This window comes from Doryrhamphus excisus, linkage group LG7 (assembly GCF_037039965.1).
Source record: "Doryrhamphus excisus strain RoL-2023G ecotype Guam linkage group LG7, RoL_Dexc_Guam_v1.1, whole genome shotgun sequence".
Taxonomy (NCBI): domain Eukaryota; kingdom Metazoa; phylum Chordata; class Actinopteri; order Syngnathiformes; family Syngnathidae; genus Doryrhamphus; species Doryrhamphus excisus.
This window is the reverse complement of record NC_136363.1, coordinates 4801865-4824111: the sequence shown is the minus strand read 5'-3', so window position 1 is coordinate 4824111 and position 22247 is coordinate 4801865. Positions and strand designations below refer to the sequence as shown.

The window sequence follows — 22247 nt, the reverse complement described above, 5'->3', positions numbered from 1 at the left end:
ATTCCAAAAACATGCTAGGTTAGTTAGCGACTCCAAATTGTCCATAGGTATGAATGTGAGTGTGAATGGTTGTTTGTCTATATGTGCCCTGTGATTGGCTGGCCACCAGTCCAGGGTGTACCCCGCCTCTCGCCCAAAGACAACTGGGATAGGCTCCAGCACCGCCCGAATGAATGAATGAATTGTGCCATGTTTGGGGCTCTGGTGAACTAAAACTTGGTACAAGGATCATCCCATGTTGATGAACAACCAATCAGATTCTCCAGTGACATTTTTTTTGGGTCTACGACTTGACTTTTTTCTTCCGTAACCCTCAGTATTCTTCAACAGGGGTGCCCATTAGGGGTAGTGTGGCTCAGTTCCATAAACGTCCCCACCTGAATCTGTACGTATAATAATATTACCAAACACAAAACAAAAGTGAACTCCAGCAATGATTCAGGAATTAAGGAATGTATGTTTGTCTTTAGTCCAGTTAAAGGAACATAGAAAAGGAAACCCACTGGTGACAGGCCCAACTCAGAGGTCAACATCTTGCTATGAAGTCCATTAAAATTGCTGATTCTGGGAGACACAGCTGACTGAATCCCGACCCCGTTTTCACATTCCTTTTTAGACCCTGAACATAAAGTCTGTGTACATGTATGTTTGTTCAATTTTTATGTGTGTATGATATATATGCATGAAGCCCAATGTGCATGCTCTCATGTCTTATACATCTCGGCATGATTCTTCGTGTGTGCACCCGATAATATTCGCACGCAGTGATTAGCAGGGGGCGACAAAAAAAGCCCTCTGTTTGGGAGCCAAGGGGTGGTGTGAACGAATACATGAGGGCGACCCAAGATAACAAAACCCCCGAATACCCGGACTGTGTAAGACACAAAGCATGTGCAAATATCTCTTGGAGTGCTTGTCTTTGCTTGATGTACTCTGCTGGGGCTCGGAAATCTAGGCCCCGGTCACCGTTTCCAAGGGAGACAAAGTGAGTCTTTGGACCCAATTGAAATTGACAAGCTTTGAGTGCACGGAATTACACACCATCACAATGAACATATGAAGAAATTTAGTGTTGATTGAATACGTTTTGTGTATTATGGTAATGGTAATGGTTTTATTTCATTTGAACATGCATCAGATTACAATTGAATGCATCACATAATCAGTTCACAGTTCCACATGTCCAAAAGGAGTAGGAAGAAGCAAAGCTTATTAAATCCTACCCCTCCATCTGGTACTTTTACAATCAGTAACTGTTATATTTGTTCACTTCCTGCTTTCCTAATATAGTTTAAGTTGTATTTTGTTTGTTTTTTGTTTTATTTTTTTATTAAAAAAAATAATTTTAAAATGTTTTAATTACTATTTTTATTTTTATTTGTACTCTGGTTTCCTCCCACATTCCAAAAACATGCTATGTTAATTTGTAATGGTAATGGTTTTATTTCATTTGAACATGCATCAGATTACAATTGAATGCATCACATAATCAGTTCACAGTTCCACATGTCCAAAAGGAGAAGGAAGAAGCAAAGCTTATTAAATCCTACCCCTCCATCTGGTACTTTTACAATCAGTAACTGTTATATTTGTTCACTTCCTGCTTTCCTAATATAGTTTAAGTAGTTTTTTGTTTGTTTGTTTTTTGTTTTATTTTTTTTTATTTAAAAAAATAATTTTTAAATTTTTTAATTACTATTTTTATTTTTATTTGTACTCCGGTTTCCTCCCACATTCCAAAAACATGCTATGTTAATTGGTAATGGTAATGGTAATGGTTTAAATTCATTTGAACATGCATCAGATTACAATTGAATGCATCACATAATCAGTTCACAGTTCCTCATGTCCAAAAGGAGTAGGAAGAAGCAATGCTTATTAAATCCTACCACTCCATCTGGTACTTTTACAATCAGTAACTGTTACATTTGTTCACTTCCTTCCCAACTTCAGAGCTACTGGATCTGCATTGAAACGAAAATCAACCGGCCGACTTCGCACCGCCGGAACTGATTTCATTTTTTAATCATAATGAAAAAAAAAATGGCATTATATATACTTTTGTACGAAAATAGAAACACTTTTTTGTTTCTTTATTTCATTTGCCTTTTATTTAACCTACAAATGTGTCAGACCCTGTATAAGTCCCACCTGGCTATATATGTTGCAGTACTTGCCTATGAAAAAAAAATGTGATTTATAATCCGATTATATATTTATTCGGATTGGCACTTTTCTTCCGGAATGAGGTGTATACAAAGGTTACATTTTTTCCGTTTGAGCAAATAACCCGAATAAAATTGGAATATTTGGGTCCATGTATACGTGGCTAATATATCAGGAGATTCATTCATTTTCTATGCAGTCGGATGCCGGTGTATGCTGGAGCCTATCCCAGCTGCCTTTGGGCAGAAGGCAGGGTACACCCTGGACTGGTTGCCAGCCAATCACAGTCAAAAGCAGATTATTTATGTAAAAAAAAAAAAAAAAAAACTTCTACAATATTGGAATACAACATGCACTTCAGCTAAGTCACATCGCTTTGTAAGCCGACCCTCAGAGTCTCAGCACATCCTCTGTGCTGGGGTCCCTTTTTTTTTTTTTTTTTTTTGCCAAACACACACATACACATACTACGTGCACACACACTCACATTCCTCTGCAGGCTCTCTACAAGGGGCAGGCTCAGAGTGTACTGGAAGCTTGGAACTGTTCTTCAAGTGAGAGTGTCTCTCTCACTCCCTGCTAGTTGTGCAGGGCGAAAGCTAGAAAGGCGACCAGGGGAGGTCGAACTACACCATCCCAGATTACCCAGCGCCTTTTTTTAAATGCGTTGACTGACTGACTGACTTGATGCGCATTTTGCTTTGCAGACTTACTTGGAGCAAGATCAAGATAAGCGACTTAGTCACTCCTGTTGCATGAGTTGTACTAAACAGCTAATTAAAAGGACTGTGTGGACTTTCAATGGTGACCCTCCGACGTAAAGATGGACTGCATATGTTTGAGACCGACAGTGTTCTTCTTCACAGCTTCTTGATACACATCCAAAGGAAACAAAAGACCGAGATAAAGGACTCGTTATTGCCTGCAACGCTGATATAATGCTCTGCTACACATTTGTGTACCACTTCCTCACTTTGGCAGCACTTGTATTGATTGCGAGCTGCGGAGGAGGTGAGCAGAGGACCAGAGCGACCGAGAACACCGGGAGCACAGGTGGCGCTGGAGGAAGCGGAAGCAGACGTTTCCATAAGATCCAGCATGGCCAGTGCACATACACCTTCATACTACCTGAAGGAGCGGCAGGTGAAGGTTCTTGCAGGGATGCAAAAAGCGGGAACCCGCAGTACAACACCAATTCGCTCCAAAGAGACTCGCCGCCAACCGCGCCGGACTTTTCCAATCAGAAGATCCAGCAACTCGAACACGTTATGGAGAATTACACTCAGTGGCTGCAGAAGGTAAGTAAAAGGGGTTGGAAATGAAGGATGTTTGTTGAGATGTTTGTGTTCCCGTGGGTGCCTTTGCTCGATTCCTTGTTTGGATTGTTTGCGGATGAGGGTCTCGGGATTAAGATTTAGCAGTTTTTGCTGTTTCTTACACTTTGTGAGAGTATTTGTACGTCGGGTTGTGTGCTGTTTTTTTTTTTTTTTTGCTGTGTGGTCAGTTTCAGTGTGAAATGTCAAAGGGGAGGGGGGGTACTGTTGCACAATGAGCTAAAGACAGTAGGACACTAGAGTCACAGCAGTCGGTTTCACAGCAATGCATTGTAAAATATTTTTGTGTCAACTTGTAAAACCAATGAATAAACCGTTTTTGAAAATGCAGATAATAATTTATCCTCAGTTTGAATTCTAGAAGTCTACTATATGGCATCGAAATCCGGTTTACCACACCAAAATTTATTACTTTATATCCTCATACTTTTTGTTTGGCTTGTAGACATTTTGTTCTCTAAAACCACTCTTTAAACCTCCCCGTCCCAGACTGCTTTGTTTTTTGTTTTTTAAACGATTCCTCCCCGGCAAAGTTCCACAGACTCAAACATAGAGCAAAAACGAGTCGTACGTCAGTCACCCCCCATTCTTCAGCGGGTTGTCTCTTTAATGGCAGGAAGTCAGAGGAAACCCCGAGAGACACACAGACTTGGAGAAGACAGAGTCCTGAAAATGCTCCCTTTATTTATTCAAGCCAAATATGTGTGAGTATAACCCCCCCCCTCAGATTGTTATTAAACTCAAAATAGAATTCCCCAATATCTAATTTTATCGTGTAAATGTTGAGAGAAAAGCATTCGCACTTATGTCACACACGTACAGTGTACGAATGTCTACTTGCTCTTTTGCGTGACGCCAGAAATAACGACAGATTTATAACTAATATGTTGCATGATTTTCATAGTTTTCCATGGTATAGTTTGCTAGCTGCGCCAAGTTCAACTGTACTGTACGGCGGAAAGGCCTCAGAAAGGATTGGTAATAATAATTACCTCAACAATAAAAATAATAATAATGTCCAATAATAATGATTTATAATCATATAATAAGTAGTATTATTACTTAATTATGTTTTATAGGCAGCAGGTCTCCATGCAATATGTGATGTATTGAACACATTATGCGTCTTCTACTGTGATGCTGATGGATGTTTAGGCAAAATACGAGAAAGCAGAACTGGAAACAGAAGCAGAACTGGAGGAAGCAGAGATGAGGATGCTGAGGTTGTCATTGGGAGTGACCGGGATGGATAGGATCAGGAAGGAGTACATCAGAGGGACATGTCCACTGACAAAAAGACAGGAAGCAGAACTGGAGGTAGCAGAGATCAGAATGCTGAGGTTCTCATTGGGAGTGACCAGGATGGATAGGATCAGGAACATCAGTACATCACAGGGACATTACATGTTAAAGGCCTTGGAGATAAAGTCAGAGAGGCCAGACTGAGATGGTTGGGACATGTCAGAGATGAGGATGCTGAGGTTCTCATTGGGAGTGACCAGGATGGATAGGATCATAGCGACATTACATGTTAGAGGCCTTGGGGGTAAAGTCAGAGAGGCCAGACTGAGATAGTTGGGACATGTCCAGAGGAGAGATAGTGAATGTATTGGTAGAAGGATGCTGAGGTTCTCATTGGGAGTGACCAAGATGGATAGGATCAGGAATTAATACAGGTTTATGGATGTAGTGAAGGAGGACATGAGGGTAATTGATGTGAGAGAGACAGATGCAGAAGACAGGGTTGGATGGAGGAGATTGATTTGCTGTGGTGACCCCTGAAGGGAAAAGCCACAATAGAAAGAAGAAAGAGGTGCAAAACATGAGAAATACTGCAATATGCAATACAAGTTAGAAATCACAAAACTGTAACACAGCACTGTTGTGTCCTTGATCATGTTCAAGGATATGCTTCCTTTATGTGCTGCAGTACAAGTTAGAAATCACAAAACTGTAACACAACACTGTTGTATCCTTGATCATGTTCAAGGATATGCTTCCTTTATGTGCTGCAATACAAGTTAGAAATCACAAAACTGTAACACAACACTGTTGTATCCTTGATCATGTTCAAGGATATGCTTCCTTTATGTGCTGCAATACAAGTTAGAAATCACAAAACTGTAACACAACACTGTTGTATCCTTGATCATGTTCAAGGATATGCTTCATTCATGTGCTGCAATATAAGTTAGAAATCACAAAACTGTAACACAACACTGTTGTATCCTTGATCATGTTCAAGGATATGCTTCCTTTATGTGCTGCAATACAAGTTAGAAATCACAAAACTCTAACACAACACTGTTGTATCCTTGATCATGTTCAAGGATATGCTTCCTTTATGTGCTGCAATACAAGTTAGACATCACAAAACTGTAACACAACACTGTTGTATCTTTGATCATGTTCAAGGATATGCTTCCTTTATGTGCTGCAATACAAGTTAGACATCACAAAACTGTAACACAACACTGTTGTATCCTTGATCATGTTCAAGGATATGCTTCCTTTATGTGCTGCAATACAAGTTAGAAATCACAAAACTGTAACACAACACTGTTGTATCCTTGATCATGTTCAAGGATATGCTTCCTTTATGTGTTAAGTGTTAATTTAGGTAATTCCGACCGAATCAGTCATTGTCCATGCATACTGTGAAGTAATCCTTACACTGTATTAATACAATAAGCAAGCATTGAAAAACAACTTTTACACCAGTACACAAGTTGCTTACTACTCATAATTTATCGGAAAAACAAAAATAATGTAACATGAAGCGTTGTTTTTTTGTAGATGCTAATGGAACCAAAAGATTGATCAGTTTAGTCACAATGTTGTTAGAAACCCGTCTAAGCTCCGCTGTCGGGTGCATGCTTTGCATTTACTGACTTTTCACTTCTCACATTAGAGGAAATGGTCATTTGTCAAAATGTTAACATTCCGGCATTTGTCACAGTGCAACGTTGGTTGAATTTGTAATCGGGTTCAAATCCTGTGTATTTATTCAATTGCAGTATCTGTGTCAAGAAAGGCCAAGGGTGAAATAACACCAGCTTTATCATTGTGCGGTGTACCCCATCATTCCAAGATAGTATAAGTGATACTATGAAAACAGAAAGGAGGCGTTAGGTGAATGACAGATTGACTAATGAGACCTCATTAGACGATGCAAAAAATGGAAGCATATGAGGGAGTCTGCTAACCAGAACCTTTACATGACGACAAGGATTTTTTTCGAACTTTACCAATATACCAAAATATTTCCACCAAGTTGTTTCATACGACTCTGGACAAATTTCAGCAGATTTTCTAGATTATTATGGGCCTGCAAGCAAAGCACCGGAACCTGATTGTTTCAGCCCAGACACATCTTATTGAACAAATGTCCATCCCAAATCCCAAAAACATGCATATTCGGTTAACTGGTGACTCCAAATTGTCCATAGGTATGAATGTGAGTGTGAATGGTTGTTTGTCTATATGTGCCCTGTGATTGGCTGGCCACCACTCCAGGTTTTACCCCGCCTCTTACCTGGGAAAAGCTGGGATGGGTTTAGGAAAGCATAGAAAACTAACAAATGAATAATTTGTTATTGCTGCACGGTGATCGAGTGGTTAGCACGCAGACCTCACAGCTAGGAGACCAGGGTTCAATTCCACTCTCAGAATTTTTTGCATGTTCTCCCCGCGCATGCGTGGGTTTTCTCCGGGTACTCCGGTTTCCTCCCACATTCCATAAACATGCTAGGTTAATTGGCGACTCCAAATTGTCCATAGGTATGAATGTGAGTGTGAATGGTTGTTTGTCTATATGTGCCCTGTGATTGGCTGACGACCAGTCCAGGGTGTACCCCGCCTCTCGCCCGAAGACAGCCGGGATAGGCTCCAGCACCCTCCGCGACCCTCGTGAGGAAACCAGATTTAGAATTCACCAAAAGCAATTCTCACGTCTTAATAGATGTATAAATAAGTCTTTGGGAGCGAGAGGTAGGTTTGAAAAAAAAATTTGGTGGACGAAGAAAGACATATTTGCAAGGTTTTTGTTGTGTAAACATACCCATAAACCATACAATGTAAATTAATTGTCGTGTACGCTCGCCCTAATGTGGCTCCAACCAGCCCGATGAAAGAGATGGACAAAGGAGACCAGTTCCAGATTGCCGAGGTGCTCAGCTCACTGTGTGAGGTACTCAGAGGGAGCGACGGGTGATGCGGCAAACAGCTGTCGAGGAAGCATTTTGAGTCCGATCTCCCCTTTTCCTCAATGCAGAGGAGAGTATATGGACCCTGATAACATTCCTGACCAGTCAAAGGTGGGGTGTGTTTGTCCAAGGATTACTTCCCCTGTCTGCTTACCAGGCAAGAACCTCAGACGAGGCTTCTTGGCTTTTATCTCTCAGAGGCAACTGGCGACAGGAAACTAGCTTTTTCACACATTAAACAATATAACTAATAAATACTTACTACTACTGCATTTTGCAGATGTGATAACTGTGTTAGGTAGCAAATAACTACGCAGTCAGCTGCTGATGACATCATAGACAGGCGACTGGTTGCTGTTTCCTTGTATAACAGAGCTAACAGGCTTCTAACGAGAACATTGTGTCATAAAAATACATTAAAAACACAGACCCGATAGTTTGCTAATCGCAAAATTATGGTGTCTTTTTTGTTTATTTTTTTTACGTTAACCAAAAAACATGCTGTGTATCAGAGAAAATGCCTGAAGTAATACCAGATACCAGTTGTGCTGTATTACTTTTTGAACTATTAAGTTTATTACAAAGGTCAACCTAAGTTTACCAACCGCCCCCCCCACCCTCCCATTTGCTCCAAATGAAACCAAAATAGACAATTGTTTGTGCTAGGTTTTGTGCTTGTTTGTTTGCCGTTAAAATGATTGTTTTTGCTTTTTTTTTTCGTTTTTGAGTTATGAAAGCACATTTATTTTTCTGTGCAGCTTTTGGTCCGATGACAAAAATACCAGCGAGAGCAATAAACAGCCCACACCAAAATGTACGCCAAGTATCTTTTTTTTTTTTGGTCTCTCCACATAAAAGAATGATTGAAGTCTTATATATTCTGCATCGATACCAAAACAAAAATATTTTAACTATATTGATTGTTGATTGTTGACAAAGACAACAAAAAAAAAAGCTTCAGAAGAGATATCCGCCACCTTCTTGTTTTGCTATTATTTATTATTATTATCATTATTTTACTGCAACAGTGTCTCTTACCTTCGTCCATACATTTTCGATGCTGCTTGTCCTTACAAGGGTTGCGGTGGTATGCTAGAGACGGCATGGGTGCCATGGAAGGGTACACGCTGGACTGGTCGGCAGCTAATTTCAGGGCACCTATAGAAAAACAACAATGAGTTAACAACACAACAAGACACTCACCATCTTGAATGCTAACTGGGAAATGTTCAGGAATTAAAGCAAAATTTGGGCGTAAATGTTTGACCTAAACCAAAAAAAAAATGCTAACCGAGGCATACACTAACCAAGGTTCCACTGTATCTGACTTTGGTTTTCCTTCTGAGGCTACCATCAAAGTAAATAAGTGAAATACACTCCAAAATCAAACTTATGCTCTTTGTTTTTCTTTAATTTATCTTTTTTGGTCTCTCTCATTTTGGTAAATGTTTGACCTTAAAACCCACTTTTATTCTGTGGTTTTTAACTCGGAGTAAGTCGTATGGTCCTGTGTCTTTTAGTTCTTTCTTTTTATTTTAATTGGTTTTATTTTTTATACTTTTATTGCTTTGCTTCTTGTCTTTAATATTTTAATATCTATTTTACGAAACCAAAAAAATGCTAACCAAGGCGTACACTAAGCAAGGTTCCACCAATATCTGACTTTGGTTTTCCTTCTGGGGCTACCAATATTTTAATATCTATTTTACTATTTTATTTCTTATTTGATCATTTAGTTTTGGATTAAATTCAATTTGTACCTTTATTTATTATATTTTATTTTTTTACTTTTTATTTTACTAGTCTGTGCAGGACTTTGGAAACTCTGTTTATAAAATTTGCTATATAAATAAAGTGGATTGAATTGGACTAAACCCCCCAAAAAATGCTAACCAAGGCGTACACTAACCAAGGTTCCACTGTATCTGACTTTGGTTTTCCTTCTGACGATACCAATATTTTAATATCTCTTACTATTTTAGTTCTTATTTGATCTTTTAGTTTTGGATTAAATTCAATTTGTACCTTTATTTATTGTATTTTATTTTTTACTTTTTATTTTACAAGTCTGTGCAGCACTTTGGAAATTCTGTTTATAAAATGTGCTACATAAATAAAGTAGATTGGATTGACCTAAACAAAAAAAAATGCTAACTGAGGCGTACATTAACCAAGGTTCCACTGTATCTGACTTAGATTTTCCTTCTGAGGCTACCAATATTTTAATATGTATTTTACTATTTTATTTCTTATTTGATCTTTTTAGTTTTGGATTAAATTCAATTTGTACTTTTATTTATTGTATTTTATTTTTACTTTTTATTTTACTACTCTGTGCAGCACTATGGAAACTCTGTTTATAAAATGTGCTATATAAATAAAGAGATTGGATTGGATTGACCTAAACCAAAAAAATGCTAACCAAGGCGTACACTAACCAAGGTTCCACTGTATCTGACTTTGATTTTCTTGGTTTTCCTTCTGAGGCTACAAGTAAAATACACTCCAAAACCAAACTTATGCTCTTTGTTTTTCTTTAATTTACCTTTTATTTACATAATGTATATTTGTCTTTGAGATTTTCATTGAAAAGAAGTGTTTGTTTGTTCATCGCACTGTAAAATAAAAGTCAACCCACTCTCCAAGTACAGCTTCTTATTTGACGTATTACTTTTGCCTCATAATGGCTTCAAAAACAATAAAAAAAACAAAAGCTAAGTGTCCACTCAGCAAAATTGATCTACTCTCCGGTTTGCATTAACAACCCATCCCAAGGAACATTTTTTAAATAAATAAAAAAATACTACTCCACTTCTACTATTTCATTTAGCAAGCCAAACTTGCAAAAAGTAATAGATCTTCTTGGTTGAAAGTAGCTGAGACCCGGATTTCTTGACGATGGCCTGTGCCAAGCTAAGTTGTTTTAGAACGAAACGGAGGCGGATCAGTGTCTTATCCCTGTGAAATTCCCATCATTCTGCTTCTCCATGAATATGATGCATAGCACAAACAGTAGTTTTTTAGAAACGCTTGTTTCTCGTCTGTAGTGGGAGCTGATACAACAAAGAGTGGATATGTTTCTTTACTTAAGACTATCAGAAGGCCACACAGTACTTGTATGCCTCCGCAAATAAGAAGGAACCTTTTCCAGTTTTAGGGACAACTTCCTCTACAACTGTTTATTTTCAGGAAAGATGTGGGCCAAAACTAACAATAGGATTATTCAGATAAATGAGGAAATACTCAGAGGAATAAAATGTTCTTCCTTCCTGACCCAAACGACAACTCCTGAAGGGGACAACATTAGGATGTTACAATAACAGCTTCCATAAAATAAAATATTTGTGATGCTGCATTATGTCTAAATGACGAAAAGTTGAGCAAAGTATTTCGCTTGTTCCAGATGAATGCTGAATATGCTATGCCGCTTTATGATGACGTTGTTTTTGTGTGGCGATTAGAGTCATTTTATAACCTTTTAAAAAAAAAACTAAAAAACAAAAGTACCACACTTGATCACCGCAACAACAGGCTTTTATTGCACGTTTGAATGATCTCACAACTGCCACAATAATCCCTAACAGGGGCTACTGTTCGCTACCGCCAAGCTGAAACTCAACTCTGAACCCCTGACCTCACTTCCTGTTTGAGCCACACACAGAAAAAAACCCTAAAAAAAACCTTAAACCATATTCAGAAAGCAGGAAGTGAACAAATGAACATATTAAAAATAGTAGTAAAAATAAAAATTAAAAAAATTAAAAATAAAAAATAAAACAAAAAACAAACAAAAAAACAAAAAAACAAACAAAAAAACAACTTAAATTATATTAGGAAAGCAGGAAGTGAACAAATGAACATATAAAAATAGTAAAAAAATAAAATGTAAAAAAATAAAACAAAAAACAAACAAAAAAAACAACTTAAACTATATTAGGAAAGCAGGAAGTGAACAAATGAACATATTAAAAATAGTAGTAAAAATAAAAATAAAATTTAAAACATTTAAAAAATTAAAACAAACAAACAACAGACAAAAACAACATAAACTATATTGGTAAATCAGGAAGTGAACAAATAAACATATTAAAAATAGTTGTAAAAAAAATCAAATTAAAAAAATTAAAAAATACAACAAAAAACAAACAAAAAAACAACTTAAACTATATTGGGAAAGCAAGAAGTGAACAAATGAACATATTAAAAATAGTAGTAAAAATAAAAATAAAATAAAAATAAAAAATAAAAATAAAACAAAAAAATAAACAAAAAAACAGACAAAAAAGCTACTTAAACTATATTAGGAAAGCAGGCAGTGAACAAATGTAACAGTTACTGATTGTAAAAGTACCAGATGGAGGGGTAGGATTTAATAAGCTTTGCTTCTTCCTACTCCTTTTGGACATGTGGAACTGTGAACTGATTATGTGATGCATTCAATTGTAAATCTGATGCATGTTCAAATGAAATAAAACCATCAATACCCCAGTGAGTTTTGCTGGTTGTCAACCTGTCCGCATGGTTTACATTTTGCATGAAGCTCACTTTCCATCCCTCAATATACAAAATAATAACTCTCTCTTTGGGGTAATCACTATAGAATTTATTTTCTTTTAACGCCAAGGTTGTACATTTGCTTCAATGCAAACAGGATTTATAGTCTCTTTTCTGAAAACACAGCTTGTAGCTTGGCACTCAGCGTCTCGTCTCTTGGAATAAATGAAACATTTATTCTGATTGGTTTGATTTTTCATTTGATGCACAATGTCCCCGATATATAAACCATTGACGTTAAATTTCACTCGGAAAAATTCACCCACCCACACACACACACACACACACACACACATAACTTTGTCTGGTAGATCTTTTTAATGTTTGAAATTTATTGCTATTTCAAGTCGAGTCAATCCAATTCTATTTATGTCGCGCAAATTCACAACAGACGTGGAGCAAGTCTCAAACCATTGAGACTCGCACATCGGAGAAACCGTCTGAACCCCAAACCAGCAAAGGTTTTTGGTGACAGACATAAGGAAAAAACTACAAGGGAAGAAACCAGACTCAGTCCATGACTGGTTGGGATGGGATGGAGCGACATTGAAGGAAGGATGAAAGTACTTGTATTAATAACAGTATCGCTTATTCTAATCAGACATTAAAATACACAGAAATATCATATGCCGAGGTGCTTGTCACATCCGTTCTTCCATTTGTTTTAACAGCAGCAGCACCAGCATGACAATTTTTATGCTATACTGAATGTATTTGATTCAAACATACATGGCAAAATATTAAACAGACCTCTATTAACTGTAAATATGTCTTCCCTAGAAACACACCTCCATCATGACAAACACAAAAAAATATGCAAAAGTATACATTTTTTTTGCCTAAATTAAGCATTTCATTCATAAAAAAACGGCACAATGAACTGAGTGCGAGTATAAGGCATTCAGAATATACATTCAAAAACTCTGCAGTTGTGATATATAGTATTCTACAATGGCCACACGGTGTCAGTAATACTACTGTGATAAGACACAGAAGTACCACACTTGATCACCGCAACAACAGGCTTTTATTGCACGTTTGAATGATCTCACAACTGCCATAATGATCCCTAACACGGGCTACTGTTCGCTACCGTAATCTGCGCCGAGATGAAACTCAACTCTGAACCCCTGACCCAGGGGTGGGCAAACTACGGCCCGGGGGCCACATCCGGCCCGCCAAGTGTTTGAATACGGTCCGCCCAATCTTTCCAAAGTATTTCATTTAAACTCAACATACAACCTGGCATCATGGCCTGAGCTAACCTTTTGATGGTTTTATCAATTTTGTTTTTTGACATGGTCTGTTGTTTACCAAGTGCTCCTGAAAAAAGGGACACAAGCACATAATAATAATAATAATAACTATTATTATTATTAGATTATTATAATAATTATTAGAACTATTATGATTATTATAATTATTATATTAATGCGAATTATTACATTAATTATATATAATATTATTGTTATATTTGCATATTTTACATAATAATATAATAATTATTATTTTAATTTTATTGTAATTATTATAATATTTTATTATTTTTAAAATATTTAAATATAAATATAAAATAATAAATAATAATAGCAGATTGCATGACAATTTTACAGATACAATAATACCAGGTGGACTGTTACGTGTAAAATATATAGTCTGCCCCCCCCCCCGTAAAATTTTGTCAAATCAATGCGGCCCGCGAGTCAAAAATTATGGATTAAGTGCCTTGTTTTCTCTTATTATGTTTATTATATTGTGTATTACAAATGTAAATGAGACTATAGGGGTGTTATTTCATGTTAGAGGGCTCTAATAATAGTTTTATTTTAGAATGAGGTGTATACAAAGATTACATTCTTTCCGTTTGAGCAAATTACCCGAATGGAATTGGAATATTTGTGTCCATGTATACGTGGCTAATGTTGCCATCTGGTTAAAAACCCTCTATTTCCTGATTTTTTCATATCTGTCATATAAATTTATGTTGCTTTTCCAGCCTGATGATAGCCTTTGGTATTTGCATGCACATCTACTCTGAGTTCATACTGGTAGTAGTACTCAAACTGCCAAACTCAATAATGAATATTAACTCCAGACGTATCCACCTACACGATACAGGTGTTTGGCCTTGGCAGAGGTCTGTTCTTTGCTGTGTGTTCTTGTTTTGTTATGTTATGTTGACATTTACAAGCATTTCTATTGTTTTGTTTATTAATATCATTTTTATTGAAATGCCTGCAAATGAGAACAAAAGCCTCTTCCAAAGATTGAGAATAATATTTTTCTGGGCAGGCGAGTGGAAGTCATTTGGTCCTGACTGATAAGTTATAGTCAGGAGAACTGCCAAATACTCAAGGTTCGTGGCTCCATCCGCCACTGCTGCACCGCTGAGTGATTAGGAGCCAAATATAAGATAACATATCTCAGATAGAGCAAAACATTACGGTCAATCAAAGCAGTCGGTAAGAGGGCAAGTCGTGTGGTTTTATCAAAGCGTGCAGCAAATCACATGACCTTTTTTAACGCAAAACCGGCTCGATTTTTGATGTCAAAACAGAACGTAATCATATCAGCTTCTGTTTATTGTTTTTTTTTTTTTTTTTTTACAGATTTACAGTTTTTGCATTATTTTTGCTTTGGAATCAGCGTTTGATGATCGTGAAAATATTTTTTTAAAACAGGGGTCTCAAACTCAATTTACTTGGGGGCCACTGGAGCTAGGGTCTGGGCAAGGCATCAGGTTTTCAAAAAAAACCAAAACGCATTTATTAAAAACAGAAAAATATACAAACTTTTTCAGTGCTTTTGTTCCGATTTTCTACAATAAAAGCTCTGATAAAACATTCCACTGTTCTCAAATATCTTAATTTTTATTTTTCTGCAGAAAATAAGATGGAAAATAAATAAACAAATCAAGAATAAAAAAAATCAATCAGTAATAAATAAATATAATAATAAAATGGCAAATAATAAAAACTTAAGAAACCACATATAGTTGGTGGGTAGACAAATTATTTTTTTTCAGATTAAAATGAACAAGGCATTATTAGAGCCCTGTAGACATGACAAAACACGACTATAGTCACATTTATACTCTTTTTATTTACAACATATTGCGCAACTGCAGGGTCTTGAGACACATGCTAACTCGCAAACTAGAGAGCTAGCGACCTAAACGGTAGCCTTCAAGTTATTTCCTTTAAACTTAAATAGCCAAAAAAATTACCACTTCCACACGGATAGGGAGGATAACTATTAACAGTTATTTAACCTTTAACATGAACATTAATCAAACGTAATATTTTTTTTCTGGGTACATGATACCATACAGCATTAATATCAAACTTGTGGGTATCAAACATTTATAATTTTTTATTTACATCATATTGCGCAACTGTAGGGTCTTGGGACACATGCTAAACTCGCAAACTAGAGAGCTAGCGACCTAAACGGTAGCCTTCAAGTTATTTCCTTTAAACTTAAATAGCCCAAAAACTTACCACTTCCACACGGATAGGGAGGATAACTATTAACAGTTATTTAACCTTTAACATGAACATTAATCAAACGTAATAATTTTTTTCTGGGTACATGATACCATACAGCATCCATATCAAACTTGCGGGTATCAAACATTTATAATTTTTTATTTACATCATATTGCGCAACTGCAGGGTCTCGAGACACATGCTAACTCGCAAACTAGAGAGCTAGCGACCTAAACGGTAGCCTTCAAGTTATTTCCTTTAAACTTAAATAGCCAAAAACGTACCACTTCCACACGGATAGGGAGGATAACTATAAACAGTTATTTAACCTTTAACATGATACCATACAGCATCCATATCAAACTAACATTAAACTTTCATATCAAGGCGGGGGGCCTAAAACTAGTGTCCTGTGTGCCACATTTGGCCCGCGGGCCGCATGTTTGAGACCCCTGTTTTAAAAGATCCGAGTTGAGTGATTTTGGATGTATTCCTAAAGACGCCTCCGCGATCTCAACCTAGAATAAGGTGTCAGTCCGTGTTTTACTTCCAGCAAAGGATAATATTGAGAAAACACACACATGCCTTTTATTGCTGATTCTGGCCAAGAGAAGCAGAATGATTTATCAAGCCACAAATTTTTTTTTCTTTTTTTTTTTTTATTCTTCCTGCTTGATTCCATGTTTCGCTATTTTTAAATTTACCGTAAGTACGGCTGTTTGATCCGTTTTTCTATCTAACAATTATCAATTCCAGTGAAGTAAAGATAAAAATTCCTGAAGCCTTCCACCGCATGCCGACCCCCCCCCCGCCCCCTCCACCCCCCACCCCGGCGGCGTCTCTTTAACTCTCCTTGACACGCTGAGTTGATGTCTTTGTCTGTCAACACCAGAGAACTTTCCAGAGGCTCCTTTATAGCAAAGAACCATTTCACCTTCTTTTCGGAGTTCATTCCGCTTAGATTGACGGTTGTTTTTACACTAAAGAATCACAATCAGATGGTTTTAAAAGGAAAACTGGTAGGGTCCATTTTGTGAAATGGATGACATGACACTTGTAAAGATACAAAGCGAGACAGAGGGAGATACAGCGTGAGTGCAAAAATATTGGGGAGAAGATAAACTGTCTGGCTCCCCCACAGTGTAGACATGATGGAGTAACTGAGTCATGGTTGGGCTCGATTGTTTTCGTTGCTTATGTGTGTCTCGGAATACAACAGCGATTTGGTAATTGTTGTCATTGTGCTTTCTAATGGAAAGAACAATAAAATATCATGTTTAATCATGGAGGAGAACATTGTGCCTCATTTGAACAAAGGATAACTCTGAAAATAACTCCATTATTTATTCCATAGTCCATTATTCACCAGCACTGCAAATTCAGTCATTAATTTTCTATACCGTTTATCCTCACAGGGGTTGCGGGCATGCTGGAGCCTATCCCAGCTGACTTCTGTTGAGAGGCGGGGTACACCCTGGACTGGTCGCCAGCCAATAACAGGGCACATATATATACAAACAACCATTCACACTCACATTCATACCTATGAATGTAAATTAATATCTAGTATTGCACGGTGGTCGAGTGGTTAGCACGTAGACCTCTCAGCTAAGGAGATCAGGGTTCAATTCCAATGTGGAGTTTGCATGTTCTCCCTTTGCATGCGTGGGTTTTTTCCGGGTACTCCGGTTTTCCTCCCACATGGACTCCTATAGAGCAGCTACACGCAATAACCCAAGCAGATAGCTTTTCTAGATCTTCCAGAATCTGCACCTATTACAGCTGTATTTCCTCATATTTTCCTGTGATTGGTCCCACTCAGGGCTGCACGGCGGTCGAGTGGTTAGCACAGCTAGGAGACCAGGGTTCAATTCCCAGTGCATGCGTGGGTTTTCTCCGCGTACTCCGGTTTCCCCCCACATTCCAAAAACATGCTAGGTTAATTGGCGACTCCAAATTGTCCATAGGTATGAATGTGAGTGTGAATGGTTGTTTGTCTATATGTGCCCTGTGATTGGCTGGTGACCAGTCCAGGGTGTATACCCCGCCGAAGACAATAAGACGATAAGCGGTAGAAAATGAATGAATTGTCCCACTCAACTTGTACAGCGCGGCACGGCAGTCGAGTGGTTAGCGCGTACACCTCACAGCTAGGAGACCAGGGTTCAATTCCACCCTCAGCCATCTCTGTGTGGAGTTTGCATGTTCTCCCCGTGCATGCGTGGGTTTTCTCCGGGTACTCCGGTTTCCTCCCACATTCCAAAAACATGCTAGGTTAATTAGCGACTCCAAATTGTCCATAGGTATGAATGTGAGTGTGAATGGTTGTTTGTCTATATGTGCCCTGTGATTGGCTGGCCACCAGTCCAGGGTGTACCCCGCCTCTCGCCTGAAGACAGCTGGGATAGGCTCCAGCACCCCCGCGACCCTCGTGAGGAAAAAGCGGTAGAAAATGAATGAATGAACTTGTACAGCTAGCTAGCTAACAAGCTAACTAAGCTAACAAATTGTCACACCATTGCAATGCTGTTCTTCCAACATTCCAAGTGTTTAACAGTAGCCACAAGACTACGGTGTTTCCGGATCCCTACCAGCTACCGAACAGAAATTTCCAAATAAATCTGTCAGTGATCAAATAGCTGAGGGGTTGGGGGGGGGGGGGTTCCCTCTCTTTCACACCTTCAACACAAATGGTTTATTTAAATTGGCATGTCTGCTGTGGTGCCAGGAGGGAAACAAAGTAATCCTTGTGTATATGGCTACATGCATGTGCTTGTCCCGTGTCATCCTCCTGTCCATTTGAACATACGTGGCTATGGATGACTGTTTGACATACATGAGCCCGTGTTTGGACAGAATAATCTTCAGCTTAAGTGATGGCCTGTACAGCATCAAATGAGATCTTCGTCTTTTGTGTGAAGACAGTAACAGATTTCAAAGAGACTGCCTGAGTTTGTCAGTGGCTGTCAAACATCACAATTTATGGACACTTGATGGTTAAAAAAACAAAAAAAGGAAACTGTCCAACGGAAGAAAGCTGTTAGACGCAAAATTAATATCTAGTATACAATATACAGGGCTGCACGGTGCACAAGTGGTTAGCGCGTAGACCTCACAGCTAAGGAGACCAGGGTTCAATTCCAATGTGGAGTTTGCATGTTCTCCCTGTGCATACATGGGATCGCTTTCTAGATCTTCCAGAATCTGCACCTATTCCAGCTGTATTTCCTCATATTTTCCTGTGATTGGTCCCACTCAGTGCTGCACGGTGCTGCAGTGGTTAGCGCGCAGAACTCACAGCTCGAGACCAGGGTTCAATTCCCCCCTCGGCCATCTCTGTGTTGAATTTTCATGTTCTCCCCGTGCATGCGTGGGTTTTTTTCCGGGTACTCCGGTTTTCCTCCAACATGGACTCCTATAGAGCAGCTACACGCAATAACCCACGCAGATTGCTTTCTAGCTCTTCCAGAATCTGCACCTATTACAGCTGTATTTCCTCATATTTTCCTGTGATTGGTTCCACTCAGGGCTGCACGGTGATCGAGTGGTTAGCACGTAGACCTCACAGCTAAGGAGACCAGGGTTCAATTCCCCTCTCTGGAATTTGCATGTTTTCCCCGTGCATGCGTGGGGTTTTTTCCAGGTACTCCGGTTTCCTCCCACATGGACTCCTATAGAGCAGCTACACGCAATAACCCACGCAGATCGCTTTCTAGATCTTCCAGAATCTGCACCTATTCCAGCTGTATTTCCTCATATTTTCCTGTGATTGGTCCCACTCAGGGCTGCACAGCAGCTCAACAACAGCTCAAAGAAACGCGTCTCTCAGTCTTGCAAATTACATAATAACATAAACACAACACAGTCCAACCTGAACTGGTTAGATTTACCAGCGATATACTTCCAGGTATCTCAACATTAGAAACAGAATTTTCCATATTAAAGCTAAATCCAGACTCAATCTAGATTCTAATCACTTCAGACTGCCTTGACGTTACAGTTTTGAAACTAGCGGTCGTGCATTTTCAAAACCATCAAAGAAACAAGACAACCAACAAGAAGAACCAGTTGCTTTGGTTGAACTTTTGACCTTGGTAATGGTTACACGGTTCAAATAAAAGGTCGCAAAACTCAATGCATTCTCATAGAGGCCGACACTCACATAGCACAATCAGAACTGGGAAATAATTACATTTGATGGAAGTAAATATTGCTCCAGTTTATGCTCCTCTTGGTGTGTTTGTGACAAATGTATAGATTTTGTGCGAATGTAGTCAACATATTTTTAACCGATTCCGTGTAGGTTGCACGGCCACAATGAACACGTCAAAGAAACACGTCTCTCAGTCTTGCAAATGTAACATAAACACAACGCAGTCCAACCTGAACTGATTTGCCAGTGATATACTTCCAGGTATCTCAACATTAGAAACAGAATTTTCCATATTAAAGCTAAATCCAGACTCAATCTAGATTCTAATCACTTCAGACTGCTCTGACATTACAGTTTCGAAACTGGCGGTCGTGCATTTTCAAAACCATCAAAGAAACAAGACAACCAACAAGAAGAACCAGTTGCTTTGGTTGAACCTTTTACTTTTGACCTTGGTAATGGTTACACGGTTCAAATAAAAGGTCGCAAAACTCAATGCATTCTCATAGAGGCCGACACTCACATAGCACAATCAGAACTGGGAAATAATTACATTTGATGGAAGTAAATATTGCTCCAGTTTATGCTCCTCTTGGTGTGTTTGTGACAAATGTATAGATTTTGTGCGAATGTAGTCAACATATTTTTAACCGATTCCGTGTAGGTTACACGGCCACAATGAACGCGTCAAAGAAACACGTCTCTCAGTCTTGCAAATGTAACATAAACACAACGCAGTCCAACCTGAACTGATTTGCCAGTGATATACTTCCAGGTATCTCAACATTAGAAACGGAATTTTCCATATTAAAGCTAAATCCAGACTCAATCTAGATTCTAATCACTTCAGACTGCCCTGACATTACAGTTTCGAAACTGGCGGTCGTGCATTTTCAAAACCATCAAAGAAACAAGACAACCAACAAGAAGAACCGGTTGCTTTGATTGAACCTTTTACCGATTACCATAACCAGGATGACTGAGAATCTACACCGACTACTGCTAACGTTCTTCCTATCTGATTTAGTCCTCCCCTTTAAGTAAACCCCATCCATCAACAACCTTCACGCCACATTTGGAAAATCTAGATATACATCTGCCCTAACTTTGTTAGAAGTTGGTCACCCAATAGTTGTCCTTATTTTTCTTCTACACTGTATGTCTAGCAACCAAAAACTGGAAATCCGTTCTGAACTGACTCGATATTTATATAAAATACAAATTAGCCCGACTCTCAAGAACCCATGTTTTCTCTTAATTATATGCGTAGACTGAATAAAATAATTTTCGTCACTAATACCCAAACAAAACAGAGGTAGCTTTGTGGGGTGAAGGTCAGACAGCTGCAAGTGTTTCAAATCCTGAAAGCCGACAGTAACACAATAGTGGCCGTGCATGAGCTGCACATTATCTCTAACAGCGGCATCTATTATCCTCCTCTCCTGGCGTAGTTGAACCCCGGGTCACACTCAAGCAGTTCCATGTGGAGATGTTATAGTCAGGCTACTGCACCTCGCCTTCCTGTTCCTCCTGTTTGTTTGGAGTTCAGTTCACTGAAATTCTGGGAAAATTTTCTCAGGAAATTTTGCCACAAGTGGTGACAAATATCATACATTGCTGACTTTGGTACTGGTGACACGGTTCAAATAAAAGGGCTAAAAGCTCAATGCATTCTCAAAAAGGCCGACACTCACATAGCACAATCAGAGCTGGGAAACCATTATATATGATGGAAGTAAATATTGCTCCAGTTTATGCTCCTTTTTGGTGTGTTTGTGACAAATTTAAAGATTTTGTGCAATGGTAGTTAACATATTTTGTAGGTTGCACGGCAGTCAAGTGGTTAGCACGTAGGAGACTGTAGTTCAATTCCACCCTCGGCCATCTCTGTGTGGAGTTTGAATGTTCTCCCCGTGCATGCGTGGGTTTTCTCCGGGTACTCCGGTTTCCTCCCACATTCCAAAAACATGCTAGGTTAATTGGCGACTCCAAATTGTCCATAGTTATGAATGTGAGTGTGAATGGTTGTTTGTCTATATGTGCCCTGTGATTGGCTGGCCACCAGTCTAGGGTGTATTCCGCCACTCCCTCAAAGTCAGCTGGGATAGGCTCCAGCATATCCCTGTGAGACTAGTAATTTTACAACAAAAACTAAATATTAAAAGAAGAAATCCCATAAAATAGTCATTTTAGTAGAATAAAATTTAAATATTAAAGTCAAGTCTTTCGAAGTCAACAATAAAATTTTTGGAACGTTAGGTTGCAGAAAACAATGCTATGAGAATATAATAAAAATATTAATTCATATTTATGGTAAAAGGCTGCACGGAAATCGAGTGGTTAGCAC

General features: G+C 38.5%; 1 protein-coding gene and 1 long non-coding RNA gene across 3 annotated transcripts in view; one reads left to right on the top strand and one right to left on the bottom strand.

Moving 5' to 3' along the window:
* LOC144899515 (uncharacterized) overlaps positions 1-22247 on the bottom strand; it is a 91562-nt gene that overhangs the window by 9799 nt on the left and 59516 nt on the right. For both annotated transcript variants that reach the window (XR_013627665.1, XR_013627666.1), the window contains exon 2: positions 8744-8863. This is a non-coding gene — a long non-coding RNA (uncharacterized LOC144899515). The remainder of the gene's footprint in view (positions 1-8743; positions 8864-22247) is intronic.
* The window catches only part of angpt1 (angiopoietin 1), a 64478-nt gene continuing 44990 nt past the window's right edge, over positions 2760-22247 (top strand). The window contains exon 1 of the mRNA XM_058047655.2: positions 2760-3464. Coding sequence (XP_057903638.2) covers positions 3105-3464 — 360 coding nt within the window. The 5' untranslated portion in view covers positions 2760-3104. The remainder of the gene's footprint in view (positions 3465-22247) is intronic.